The sequence below is a fragment of the Scylla paramamosain genome, chromosome 12 (genome assembly GCF_035594125.1).
Source record: "Scylla paramamosain isolate STU-SP2022 chromosome 12, ASM3559412v1, whole genome shotgun sequence".
NCBI lineage: Eukaryota > Metazoa > Arthropoda > Malacostraca > Decapoda > Portunidae > Scylla > Scylla paramamosain.
Genome location: NC_087162.1, coordinates 2,295,426 through 2,308,497, shown reverse-complemented (window position 1 = coordinate 2,308,497; position 13,072 = coordinate 2,295,426). Strand labels below are relative to the sequence as shown.

The window sequence follows — 13,072 nt, the reverse complement described above, 5'->3', positions numbered from 1 at the left end:
TTCACTTTACCTGATTGTATGAGGAGATATTTGGCAGTAAAGACTTACTTGCTCATCAAGTAGGTATACAAAGTGAATAAAAAACAGTTACGACAAGTTATTGTGCTTTATTTTCAAGACACAAATGTACAGAACACGAAGACAAAACACTGGTAAGAGCTGGACCGAGGACGTGATGCAGCAGCAGGACAGAGTGAGGAGGAAGACAAAGACTGGACGTTCAGGATGACCACAGATATTGTGTTGTAACTGCCATCTTTCATTACACAACGCAATACAGTGTGTAGCGCATGGCATCAGGAAATTATGTCCTTTCACTGTAATATTAGCCAACGGAATGACTCGGATTTTGTAGCAGAATTTAACGAGAATGTGTAATGGCTGAAGGAGATATTTAGCATCTCATTGGAAGCTGAGGCGATGAAGAGTTGACTTTTATCTGAGATGGTGGAGTAGACAAACAGACAGATAAATAGAGAGTCGGGTAGGCATTGGTAGCTAGGCACATATAACAACGGAAAAGATAAAGACAACTGTTGATCACCGAATTATAACTGATAGTTATGGAGTAGCTGGGGAAGGAGAACGTGGCGGATAAGTAAGTAATCATTACATAATTATAACACTTGTCGATGTAATTTCCAATGTGGTGAAGAAAATTCTAGTTATCAGAGAAAAAAAAAGTAAATGCTATTCTGTTTTCGGAGTGATTCGTGCAAGTAACACCATACCTAGACGCACGAAATACAAAGTTATCATTGTGTCATTCTAAACTCAAGACGTGTTATATTAGGAGTTATGAATCGAAAGTTTTGTTCGTCTCCAGATGCCAAGTGTCTCCATCAGCCATACTTTCCATCTTACGACCATTTGCGAAGAAGCAAGAGAATATGCGTCAGTTTATAGACTCCTAGGTAATGAAAAACTACAAATCTGAGACACATTTCCTGATTATACATACGCACACAAATAAGGGACAAATATCAATAAATAGTAACACTGAAATAAATTGGGATAAATCTATATAATTTATCAACAAGAATCAACAGTATTTTAGATGATAAATAAGTTAATACTCAGGTAAACAGTCTGATTGATTGTCGCACACTGAGATGAACGCACTCGCATGCATGAAGTTGGACAGAAGCACAAGGGTTCATTTTCAGAACGATCATAGAAGAGGAACAAGACATTATTGCGGAACTTCAAACGACGGCACTCAGGCAATTAATAAGCGTCATCATAAGCCTGACACCGAAGACCAAAGGCTGATACTGTGTGTGTGTGTGTGTGTGTGTAGTACAGAGGGCTTGAGCTAGCCTACTAAGGTCCTGTCTATATATCTATATCTATGTGTGTGTGTGTGTGTGTGTGTGTGTGTGTGTGTGTGTGTGTGTGTGCCGTCCAAGTTCAGATCGGATCGCGCTTTGTGGAGGATGGCCGCCGATGAGGAACTAGTAATGCTATTTATGAAACTGTAGCATAGTTTCTCAAATTTTAGCACAAATAAATATCTATAAATAGTAACAAGCATTGATTTCATGGCGATGTTTGAAATGGCAAATCATTAAAGACATTCAGGAAACAATTCAGACTTGATGACTTGCAATAAGAAACGTGACCTGTGTGAAGGGAGGCAGATGACGTGATAACAAGCGTGTCAGTCACTCATTATGGTATATAGTTTGACTTTTAAGACTTATATATAATCAGAAAAAGAGCAAATCTCAATATTTCACACGAGTGGCGAGGATGTTAACCATATAGTTCATCCAAGACAAAGAGATTTCATATTACCTGTGACGCCCAAGAATAGAATCAACAGAATACAAATCCTTATAAACAAGAGGGGGGGAGAGGGATGGACACGTAAAAGAGAGACAGATAAAGCGTATTATAAGAATTACAGTATCTTCTGGCTTACTTTCCCCACTATACCACTGAGGCACACTCCGAATACTGAGAGAAGGAAATAATATATACAACTGAAAAAAAAAAAAAAAACTGAATAGATCGGAAATCCCGTGCCAATTGTGACCCGAGAAAACTATAAAACCTTTTCTGAGAGGACCACTGAGCTCTTGTCTTCTTACCCTACTAGAGACCCTACGTGTATATCACCAGCCTTTTCCAGCAGCACAGAAGTAGCGCCAGAAACCTGACTAGCACCTTTAAACGTCACTTTTTATATAACTTTTTTGTTTTGTTTTTGTTTTTGAAGCGGGAGATAATGAAAGAGTTTACCGTTTACACCCAATGAAACTCGCACCGTTGTGACTTGTGTTGTTACCGACGTTACTAAATCTGACACTTCCCCGTGCCGTGGTATTCATCTTAGCACCCTTCCTTTATTACGGGATACAGTATATACTCCTAGAGGTTCCGTACCTAGCCAAGTGACTATGTCCGCTAGGTACTGTATTATAAGCACTGCCTCTGAAACTTCTATCATTAATGGGCCTTCGGGAGCAAAGTATATGTGAGCAGGTTCCCACTATCAACCCGGCTATGTACATTATATAAAAATAAAAAATCTCCTATATACAGCAGCTACGTATAGTATAAGCAGTATTCATGTACACGTTACACACGTACTGTACGTACCATCTATCAAATAAGTTAAGGTTCCCAAAGTGTAAGGCAACTCACCACTCCTTTGGAAGGAAGAACGAGAATATGATGAAAGGGAAATGTTATGACAGGACATTAGTTACCTTACTTTGAATTAAGTGACGAAGGATTGTTATTGCATATGGTTTCGAAAACTAGGAGAAGGATCTTTTACTCAGAAGCAGGAGAGGAAAATGTTATGACAGGACATTCTTTACCCTATTACGAATTAAGTGACGCGAGACTTATTGCATATTAAAAAAAAAAAAAAATAGGCGAAGGACCTTTTAGTCTTTAGCAGATTAAAGGAAACCCACTCACGAAATACAGTAAATGATAAAGTATATATAAAAGAAAAATCATACCTGACACTTTCTGCTTTCACCATTTACACATCACAAAAATAAGACTAAAAATTAAAACCCTATGTAATTATTTTTTAGAATATTTATCTGCATCTGGGATTTCATATATGAGGGCGTTTAATGAGTAGAATCTGGTGGCATGGTCGCAGGAGAAGTTGTACCACCAGTCACACACGAAGTACTGCTGGTTGAACACGGTGCCGTTGGGACAGAGGAAGGAGTCATGGCGGCCGTCCTCTTGGCAGATGTGGAAGATCTGTGGCGAGACGAGGATCATGCTACCACCGCTACTGCTACTGCTACTACTACTATTACTGTCATAACAATACTTTAACTGTTTGAGATAATGAGCGTTACTGCTGCTCGTCCTCCTGATACCTAGCATCGTTTAATAATTTGAGATAATGATCAAACTACCGCTACAGATGCCGGTTCTGTAATTATCAACATCGTTCAGCAGTTTGAGATAATTACCATGCCGGAGATTACCGAACAGATACAGCAGCTGTAATAATTGGTGTGCTGTTAACATGATAATGATCTGCTGGATATTACCAACTACCACTAAAGGTTTAATGGTTAATTTACTTTTACAGCTTTACTACCTAAATACAAACTAGTAATTTATCACAGTGAATATTATCAATTGCGATGAAAGGGAGTATATCTATATTATATTATAAAGGAAAAATGACTACTTTTTGCTCTATAGAAAACTGGGATAATATGGAAATAGCAGCGTTTTTTTTAAGTTTATATTAATTTTAAGTTTATATTAATTCAGTCCTTTAATTTGATTATTGATCTTCTTACCGAGTAGATCATGATTTGAAAAAAAAAAAAAGAAAAAACAGATTTTGGCCAGAAATAGTTACTGTCTCAAATAAAGTAAACTAAGGTAGCAGTGTCAAAAACTCATAGTAGAAACAAAACTATAAATTATATAATGTCCCTAATGTGAAAAAAAAGTTCCCTCCTAACTCGTACCTTCCCACCAATACTTTATACCTTTAACGAATACCTTAGCAACATTACGTCTTCTAAGTCTTCGCCACTCACCTGGCACTGGGCTTCCGTGTCGGCGTACAGACCCGGGTGCTCCTGGGCGTCACACATAAACTTAGTCTCGGGGACGGCTGAGTACACAGGATAGTCGATACCCGCCACTCCGGGGATGGCTTCGTCGTCATACTCCACTGGCACGTAGATGTTGGGGTCTGGGAGGGGCAATGGGGAGTCAGGAGGCGTTTAAGTGGTTAGAGCGTGTGTTTGGGAGGGGCGATAGGGAATTAATGGGCATTTAGGTGGTTAGTGAGTGTGTTTGGGAGGGACAATATGTGGTTAGGAGGTGATTGGGTAATTCAGGGGTGTGTTTGGGAGGGTTAGTAATGGCCGCCACTTAGTTTATATATTATAGTCTTGGAGAAGGAATATCATGTGTCACTAGGCTCTTTATTTTGTATTAGATAAGTGTATTGGGGCAGGCAATGTTTGGATTTGCTCCTCTAATCCTTCTCCTTGTACCACTACATTGTTACTACTTTTGTTATTACTACTGGCAAAGAAAAAAAAAGAACTACAGTAACTACTATTACGTATCATTATTTGTGCTGTTAAGTGTTATTGCTGCTGTTGCTACTACTACTACTAACATATACCTGATTGGACAAAGTCAGGTTGCGCAGGAGCTGTGACGGTAGTGGTGGCGCCTCTCACGTGGTACAGGGAGGACGGTGCGCGGTACGCCTTGGTGGAGGTGCGATAGACAGGCGCTTCTTGCTTCCTGGGTTGCTGTCTTCCAGTAACTCGCCTAGGTGCTGAGGAACTTGTGATTCTCCCTCGGTAGCCTCTTCTACTGGTGGTGGTGGTGGATGGCAGTGTGGGAGGCGATGGTGAGCGGTAGGAGGAGGAGGGCGGTCGTGTGGGTCTCGTGGTGGTGGTAGTAGTGGTGGTGGAAGTGGTTGTGGTTGCAAGGGCGCTTAGACGTGAGGATTCAAATGCGGGACGTACGGATCCAACCCTCGTCTTGGAAACTCTTCGGGGTTCTGCAGTGGAAGTCTTGGATTTTTCATGAGATGAGGGGCTGGATGAGGGGCGGGATGAGGGGCGGGATGAGGGGCGCGATGAAGGACGAGAGGAGGAGTAGGCACGAGAAGATGAGCGAGATGGGGACCTGGAGGGCGCGTAGCTGCTGGGCGTGCGCGGAGTTGTGGGCAAGGTGGTGGTGGGTACTCGCTCCGGGGCTGTGGTGGGCGGGGGCGTTGGAATAGGCGCGAAGGCAGGCCTGACATTTACCTCCTGAGGGACGGGAGAAGGCAAGGGCGAGGGTTTGGAAGGAAGACGAGTTCTGGAGGGGAGAGAGGGAAGGGAGGGCCGGCGAGTAGATTTTGCAGGCGCTCCGGTGATCTCTGGTGCCGGCGAGATGGGCGCCTGAGTGACGGACACAGCCGGGACGCCAATCAGAGCCAAGGGGGACAGCGGCTCGTTTCCTAAGGAGGTGCTGGATATGGGCGCCAGATTTTGCAGATGCTGAGGAAGAGCATGGGTAAACACGACATACGGAACACATACATTCTCTTTGGTTTATTTCATGCATTACACCCTTAACTTATCGGTAAAATGCGTAATAGCACTATCAAATATGCCAATTACAAATTAATGTATTAAACGACAGATTTATATATATATATATATATATATATATATATATATATATATATATATATATATATATATATATATATATATATATATATATATATATATATATATATATATAATGAGAAGATTGTAATGTAAGAAATAAATTGAATAAAGATTCGATAGAAGTAAGAAATGCATGTTCATCATGGACGAAGGATCATGTATGAATAGTGGTGAGCGACAAAAGCAAATAACACACCTGGTTTTCACTTTCTCGGTCGGGCACAGGATGGCTATGGCCTTTTCCCGAGTCCTCCGTGGTGCCTGGCTTGGCGGTGTGGTCGTCAACGTAATAGTAGGAATCCGTGAGGTACGAGGGGCCGGGGGGCTGCGTCACTGGCTGCTAAATGCGATATAGAATAGCAAAAATTCGGGAGATTATTAGTAAGTAAGTTGGTGTTAGGTTTTTTTTAACGTCTTTTAAAAGTCGGAGATGATTACGAGGAAGACTGACTAGCAGTGAAAGGGATAAACGGGCTGAGATATGTAGGACTCGTGAAATATCTACACTGAAATACTCCTTGACTCACCTGACTGCCTAGGAAACTGTTTGAATGACTGACCTCGAGAGCGACGTGGCTGAGCAAGCCGTCGGGGTTGATGGGCAGCTTGTCAGTGGTGGTGGTGGGCTTCGGGGTGGTGGTGGGCATGTCCAGGCTCTTGCCCCTCCCCTCCCCAGGCACGTCTCCACCAAGCCGGAGTCCAAAGTCCTGCAGCGACCCGAGGAGGAGGAGGAGGAGAAGTAAGGGGTGAGGAAAGTAAGGAGGAGGAGGAGGAGGAGGAGGAGGAAAAGAAAGCATAAAAGAGAAAGAGGAAAAGAAAAAAAAACACAAGAGGTATAGGAGGAGGAGGAGGAGGAGGTGGAGGAGGAAAAGAAAGCATAAAAAGAGAAAGAGGAAAAGAAAAAAAAAACACAAGAGGTATAGGAGGAGGAGGAGGAGGAGGAGGAGGAGGAGGAGGAGGAGGAGGAGGAGGAGGTGGAGGAGGAAAAGAAAACATGAAAAGAGAAAGAGGAAAAAGAGAAAAAAAAGAAACACAGGAGGTATAAGCGAGGAAGAGGAGGAGGAAGAGGAAAAGGAGAAGGAAATTAAGGAGGAGGAGAAAGGAGATAAAATATTTTCAGTTTGTTTAGGGAAACCGAAAAAAAAAAAAAAATAAAAGAGAGAGGAAAATTAGATTAATAATACAAATGAACAAATATACTAATGTAACTTATGATATCCCAACACTTTCCGAGTTGCAAATTCACCATAGTTAAGTTATTCATCTGGTAATAACAATAATAATTCTTAGCTTCACAAAAAAGAGAGAAAAATAATATTGCTTTCTTTCTTTTAGGGATTAAGAATTATTCATCATGTAAAGAAATAATTCTGGTTACTCCTCAAAATTCGTATTTTTTTTTTTCGTGTGTGAAATAAGAGATAAGAAATAAAAAAGAAACAGACAAACCTTGATTTATTTTAGGAATGAAATAATGGTATATAATTAAATAACTACTTATTCCACCAAATACTGATTACTTTGTGTGTGGAACGAGAGATACTGACCTTAAAATCCTCCGGGAAGACTGGGAAATATACAGGAGTCTTGAGTGGCGAGAAACCCGGTGGTCCCTCGTCCCCAGTGATGAGTCCCCGAGCCGTCCCTAAAAACCCTGTGCAGAGGGGGAAATATGTAAATCAATAAGTTGGTAAGTAGGTTAGTGAGGGAGAGAGGGGGTATGTAATTTGGTAAGTAGGTAAATTAGTTAGTCAATTAGTTAATCAATCAGTTAGTCAGTCAGTCAGTAAGTAAGCCAATCAGTGAGTCAGTCAGTCATTCAGTCAGTAAGTCAATGAGCTAGTTAGTTAGTCAGTCAATGGCTAAGTTAAGAGGGAGAAAAGAGTATGAACATATTTATTTATTTATTTATTTACTTTTTATAATACAAGACCCCAATGTCAGGATTAGCTACAGGAGTTGTATGGGTTATTTCAATATGTGTGAGTTCTGCTGTAATAATGAAGTTTGGTAAAGGAGAGGCAGTCTAAGTTGTAAGTCTTACCGGTTTATTCTTATATTTACAAGAGAGAGAGAGAGAGAGAGAGAGAGAGAGAGAGAGAGAGAGAGAGACTGACTTACCTAATAAAAGTAAACATATTTCTGGCGGCATTGTGGCTCCTCTTCTGTAATAAAAGAGAAAGAAAATAATTAATAAATCATTATAATAAGCGATAATGAATACACACACAAAAAAAATAATAGTCATGAATTAGCATTACACGTTCACTGTTCACCAAATAAAAACCAATAAACATTCTCTTAAGTCATGGCACTGTTGAGTTTTCCTGCAGTTTTAATTCTTTTTCTGTGTCTTTTTTGATCTTCGTCTCCCTAAAACTGGTAAAAGAGAAAGGATAGACTCTCTCTCTCTCTCTCTCTCTCTCTCTCTCTCTCTCTCTCTCTCTCTCTCTCTCTCTCTCTCTCTCTCTCTTTGTACAGGAAAGACAAAATGCACTCATCGCAACAAATCTGCAAAGGTCTCCCGTTCAACGTGTTACAGAAAACGTGACCTAACGCCTCGCATGCATGGACCACTATTTTTTTTTCCTTCCATTTCGACGCACTCTTACTGTGTGCTTAATCTGAACAGCCTCGCCTTTAAATGGAGCCACACTAGGAACAAATGAGTGGTTTTTACACAACAGAAAGCCGCAGTACTCATGCCTAGCTCTCATATATGCAATACGGAATTCATAATAATTTTTCCTTCCTATTTGCAGCACCGTGAAAGCTTGTGTGTTCTTGGTAAAGTTAATCCTTGGTAAATGGAAATATGTTAATAGTAATGTGAGTTTGACCATCACTCCTCTCTTAAGGCTCCGTGAAATGTCAGGATAGTGTCAGTAAGTGTAGCCTTAAGAGAGAGAGAGAGAGAGAGAGAGAGAGAGAGAGAGAGAGAGAGAGAGAGAGAGAGAGAGAGAGAGAGAGAATAGGTCAATAAACACACAAATTACTATATGAATAAATAAACTAAAACTAAAAATAGAACTGATAATAATAACATAAGACAAACGGACTGCGCAAGCCAGTTGACATACACTACAGACACACCCTGAGCACTTCCATCATAGCAATAATGAGCATGTAGAATAATGAACACAGAAATAATAGCATGGGAGGATGAAATACATGACATATTACTCGAGAATGAGACGATCAACGCTCTATCAATTAACATCAGCGTATTCTATCCAAACAGCGTATTCTATCCAAACCTAAGAGAGATATAAGGTTGAATCGCGACCTAATCTGTGTGGTGTACTAACTCAAGGCGACCTGCTCTGCTGCCAGCTGACCCAGGAGGCGGTGGAAGTGGTAACACAAGAAGAGGGCGGTGGAAGCCAGGCACGCACACACACACACACACACACACACACACACACACACACACACACACACACACACACACACACACACAGAGAGAGAGAGAGAGAGAGAGAGAGAGAGAGAGAGAGAGAGAGAGAGAGAGAGAGAGAGAGAGAGAGAGAGAGAGAGAGAGAGAGAGAGAGAGAGAGAGAGAGAGAGAGAGAGAGGTGAAAAGTTATATATCAGGGAGTTGAAGGTGAAAGAAAACTGACACGCCTGAGGTAGATGTGGGAATGATACTAAGTGATAAAACAAGAAAAATGAAAAAAAAAAAAATCTGGGCGTACAGAGAGAGAGAGAGAGAGAGAGAGAGAGAGAGAGAGAGAGAGAGAGAGAGAGAGAGAGAGAGAGAGAGAGAGAGAGAGAGAGAGAGAGAGAGTGTGTCCTCGTATATTAAACATACAATACATCGTTTTGTGAGCAAGTGAGCAGCAACACGTACCATTAGCGAACCAACAGGCAAGCCTCAATCGTGCAGGCTTGGCAGAAGGACACACGCTCGGCCTCAGAAAGCAGCAGTATCCAGTGTTGATAGAAAATATATAAAAACAACACTTGCACGTTCCTAACTAGCTGATAGCGCGTGATATGAATTCTTAAGTGAAGCAAGCAAGCTCTTTCATACACAAGTAAGATAGATGAAGGCATGAACGTACAAACAATATAACTTCCTTGATGTGCAGATAAGACTGAGGACTGACTGACTGACTGATCGAAGAGAGAGCAGAAGCGGAAGAGAGTTAGAATGATAAATAGTTGAATTGTACTCGTACTTACAAGGGTGAGGAAGAGATAAGAGAAAGGAGGAAGGTAAGAGAAAGTGAGGATGAGACAATGATAAGAATATGAGGTTATGGAGGAAGGGTTAGAAATTGAGGGAGAGCAAGGAAAGAGAGCAAGGAGAGCGAGTGTGTGTGTGTGTGTGTGTGTGTGTGTGATTGATTGTTTATGGTAAGAGTGAGGTTATGGAAGGAAGAGCAAGGAGCAGAAATTTGGAGAGAGAGAGAGAGAGAGAGAGAGAGAGAGAGAGAGAGAGAGAGAGAGAGAGAGAGAGAGAGAGAGAGAGAGAGAGAGAGAGAGAGAGAGAGAGAGAGAGAGAGAGAGAGAGAGAGAGAGAGAGAGAGAGAGGGAAGTGAGAGTAAGGGATGGAGAATGATGAAAGGCCGAGGCTGTGAAGTAAGGAGGAATGAGGGGAAAAAAAACTGGGTGAGGGTGAGGGAGAGGGAAAGATGAGTGAAAACAAGGAAGAGGGATGGAGGTCAGTAGGCGAAATCCGTGCGAGGAATAAGTGTCTGCAAATCATATACTGGTTCTCGCTACTGTTACTTTTCAGGCAGCTAATTTTACGCTTTAAGACCAACACCTCGTGAAGACACCGGCGCTAAATACGAGAATAATCAACTGCATATACTGAAAAATTAAGTTGTGAAGTGATGCCTTGCAAATTTCTTATAACTGAGGATTAACATCTCGAAAAACAGACAGAAACCTGATAATAGAAAAAAAAAAAAAAAAAAGAAAATGCAGTTGCAGGTTCTTGAATTTGTAAGATGATAATAGTAATATTAAGTAACATGTGACTCTGCAACTACGAGACTGGACTGGGAACCTGAGTGTTTTCTGCAGACGACACCCACGAAGTCAACCAAGCAGTGTTAGCGGGACGTATGCTAATGACGACCTTCACATTGGCGGTGCAGCTAATGAGCCACCTTTATGAGCACTCCAAGGTATGGCAGACGCTGTCGATCTTTGCCGGTGGTCCGCGCCACCCACTACTTTTATCTCTTATATTTAGTAAGTTGGTATTTACTCGTATGTTCTGGCAGCTTTTGGTACTGCACACATCTATGCTTCTTGTGTCTGCTTTCTTCCTTTTATCTCCTCTTATCTTCAATTTTCATCTTTTGGTACTACACTCATTTATGCTTCTTGTGTCTGCTTTTTTTCCTTTTATCTCCTCTTATCTTCAATTTTCATCTTTTGGTACTACACTCATCTATGGTTCTTGTGTCTGTTTTCTTCCTTTTATCTCCTCATATCTTCAATCTTTTGGTTATTCATTCGTACGTTTAGTAACCGTTGGTTCTACACTTATCTTTGCTCTTGTGTCTGCTTTCTTCTAAATACAAAGGAATACAAAGAATGGTGTCATCTCGCCACACACAGCCTTTATCTCCTCTTATCTTCAATCTTTACTCATATGTTAAGCAAATTTTGGTACTGGACTTCGCTCCTCGTCTCTGCTTCCTTCTATATACAAAGGAATACCAGGAATGATGTCATCTCAGCTTCAAATGCACGTATTCCCATCACGTCATTCAGTTTCTACATCCTCAGCCTCAAAAACTCCATCGCCATCAGACCACCAAAGTGCACCAGCTCCCTCCCCACCAAGCAAGCAGTCACCGCAGATACTCACAGCAAGTCAGCCACCGCAAGCCTAACCACAAACATGCACTTCAAGCTATATCTTACTGCACCCTGAATGGAGCCGTTCGAGCCACATCTCAAAGGCTCCACGCAAGCACGACCACAAAATAGACGAAATATAGCGAACACCTCCTTCATACTACATTACGTTAATAATCTTCGTTCTATGGTCAGGTTTAGAACAAAATACAAACAGAAAACATTAAAGAACTTCATAATAGCAGTGGAATCAATGAAAATGCTGTAAGTATGGAGGAGTGTACACACACACACACACACACACACACACACACACACACACACACACACACACACACACACACACACACACACACACAGCAGCAATAACAGTTTTCATCTAAGATTTACAAGGACACGATATCAATGGTAGCCTGGTATGTAAGGACTAAACTACACTTTTCGTTTCTTGAAGGTGACATGTAACGTGATTTTTCTTCTTCACAGACGTAATGACTCGGAGAAAAAATAAAAGCATGTGATACTTAGTGCATGTGATTGCGAACCTGTAGGGGGAATCATTGAGAGCGGTGAGAGGACGGCGAAGTGGGCCACGAGGGGCGAGGAGGCAGCGGCCAGCAGGATATGAGGGGAGGGGGGAGGAATTGAAGCAGGAAAGCAAAAGGTTACGAGTTTACTGTGTCTAGTTTTGAGAGAGAGAGAGAGAGAGAGAGAGAGAGAGAGAGAGAGAGAGAGAGAGAGAGAGAGAGAGAGAGAGAGAGAGAGAGAGAGTATGAAGTCGCTGAAGAATATACCAAAGAAAAATAATTAATGAAAAGAGTGAAGGATGAGAAAGAAGCTTCTTCATATGCAATCAAAGTTTATATTTCTTATTTACGTAGAGGCGTCTTGACGGATATTACAATGGATTTGCAATAACTAGACTTGATTGAAATCGTGCGGAAAGGCTTTAATTGACTTCCGGATCATCTAGGGATTTACAAAAGCTTTTATTCACTCGGTTCTCCATGAAAGAAAGCACACTTATCTGTTTCTCACGAACTCTGCCTCTTAGATGGGAAAGTGTGATAACTGCTTGTAGGAATAAGGTAATACCAACCTATTCAGAATTACAGACAGCTTTCAAACCCCACCAGGTCACCTATTATTTACTCATGCTACAATTAATAAAGTATAATTGTTTTGGACGAGTAAGTAGATGATTTTTAGCCTCTTTATAACGAAAACGTGTCGCCCTAAACTTGAAAAATTCACCAAATGACAATCAAGAATATAGTGAAACTGGTGCCGTAGTATTGGAAGTTAAGGCGAAAGGTCTTACTGGCTGGAGAGCAATAACTGATATTAAAAAAAAAGTGGCACGCAAATATTGACCTACTGGAGAGAAAAGAGGAACCATGTGTGGCCGGCTGAGGCAGGTTGACTGGTTTACGGCAAGTCTGGCTATTGACTGGATAAGGAAACTGCAGTGGAGAGGAATGTAATCCTGCAAGAACTGGGAGAATGGTGGATCTCAAGGGAAAGTTTGGTTACTTTCATTAATGTGCAATAATTTTCAAACAGGTGATAAG

General features: G+C 41.3%; 1 protein-coding gene across 5 annotated transcripts in view; it reads right to left on the bottom strand.

Moving 5' to 3' along the window:
- Positions 1-92: 92 nt before the first annotated feature.
- The window catches only part of LOC135105508 (uncharacterized), a 174,871-nt gene continuing 161,891 nt past the window's right edge, over positions 93-13,072 (bottom strand). For 3 of the 5 annotated variants that reach the window (XM_064013662.1, XM_064013661.1, XM_064013663.1), the window contains 7 exons: positions 7,803-7,846; positions 7,229-7,335; positions 6,242-6,388; positions 5,878-6,021; positions 4,634-5,504; positions 4,035-4,192; positions 93-3,231 (listed from right to left, as the gene is read on the bottom strand). In XM_064013662.1, coding sequence (XP_063869732.1) covers positions 3,043-3,231; positions 4,035-4,192; positions 4,634-5,504; positions 5,878-6,021; positions 6,242-6,388; positions 7,229-7,335; positions 7,803-7,833 — 1,647 coding nt within the window. In that variant the 5' untranslated portion in view covers positions 7,834-7,846 and the 3' untranslated portion in view covers positions 93-3,042. The remainder of the gene's footprint in view (positions 3,232-4,034; positions 4,193-4,633; positions 5,505-5,877; positions 6,022-6,241; positions 6,389-7,228; positions 7,336-7,802; positions 7,847-13,072) is intronic. The other 2 variants (XM_064013664.1, XM_064013665.1) reach the window with 1 other exon arrangement.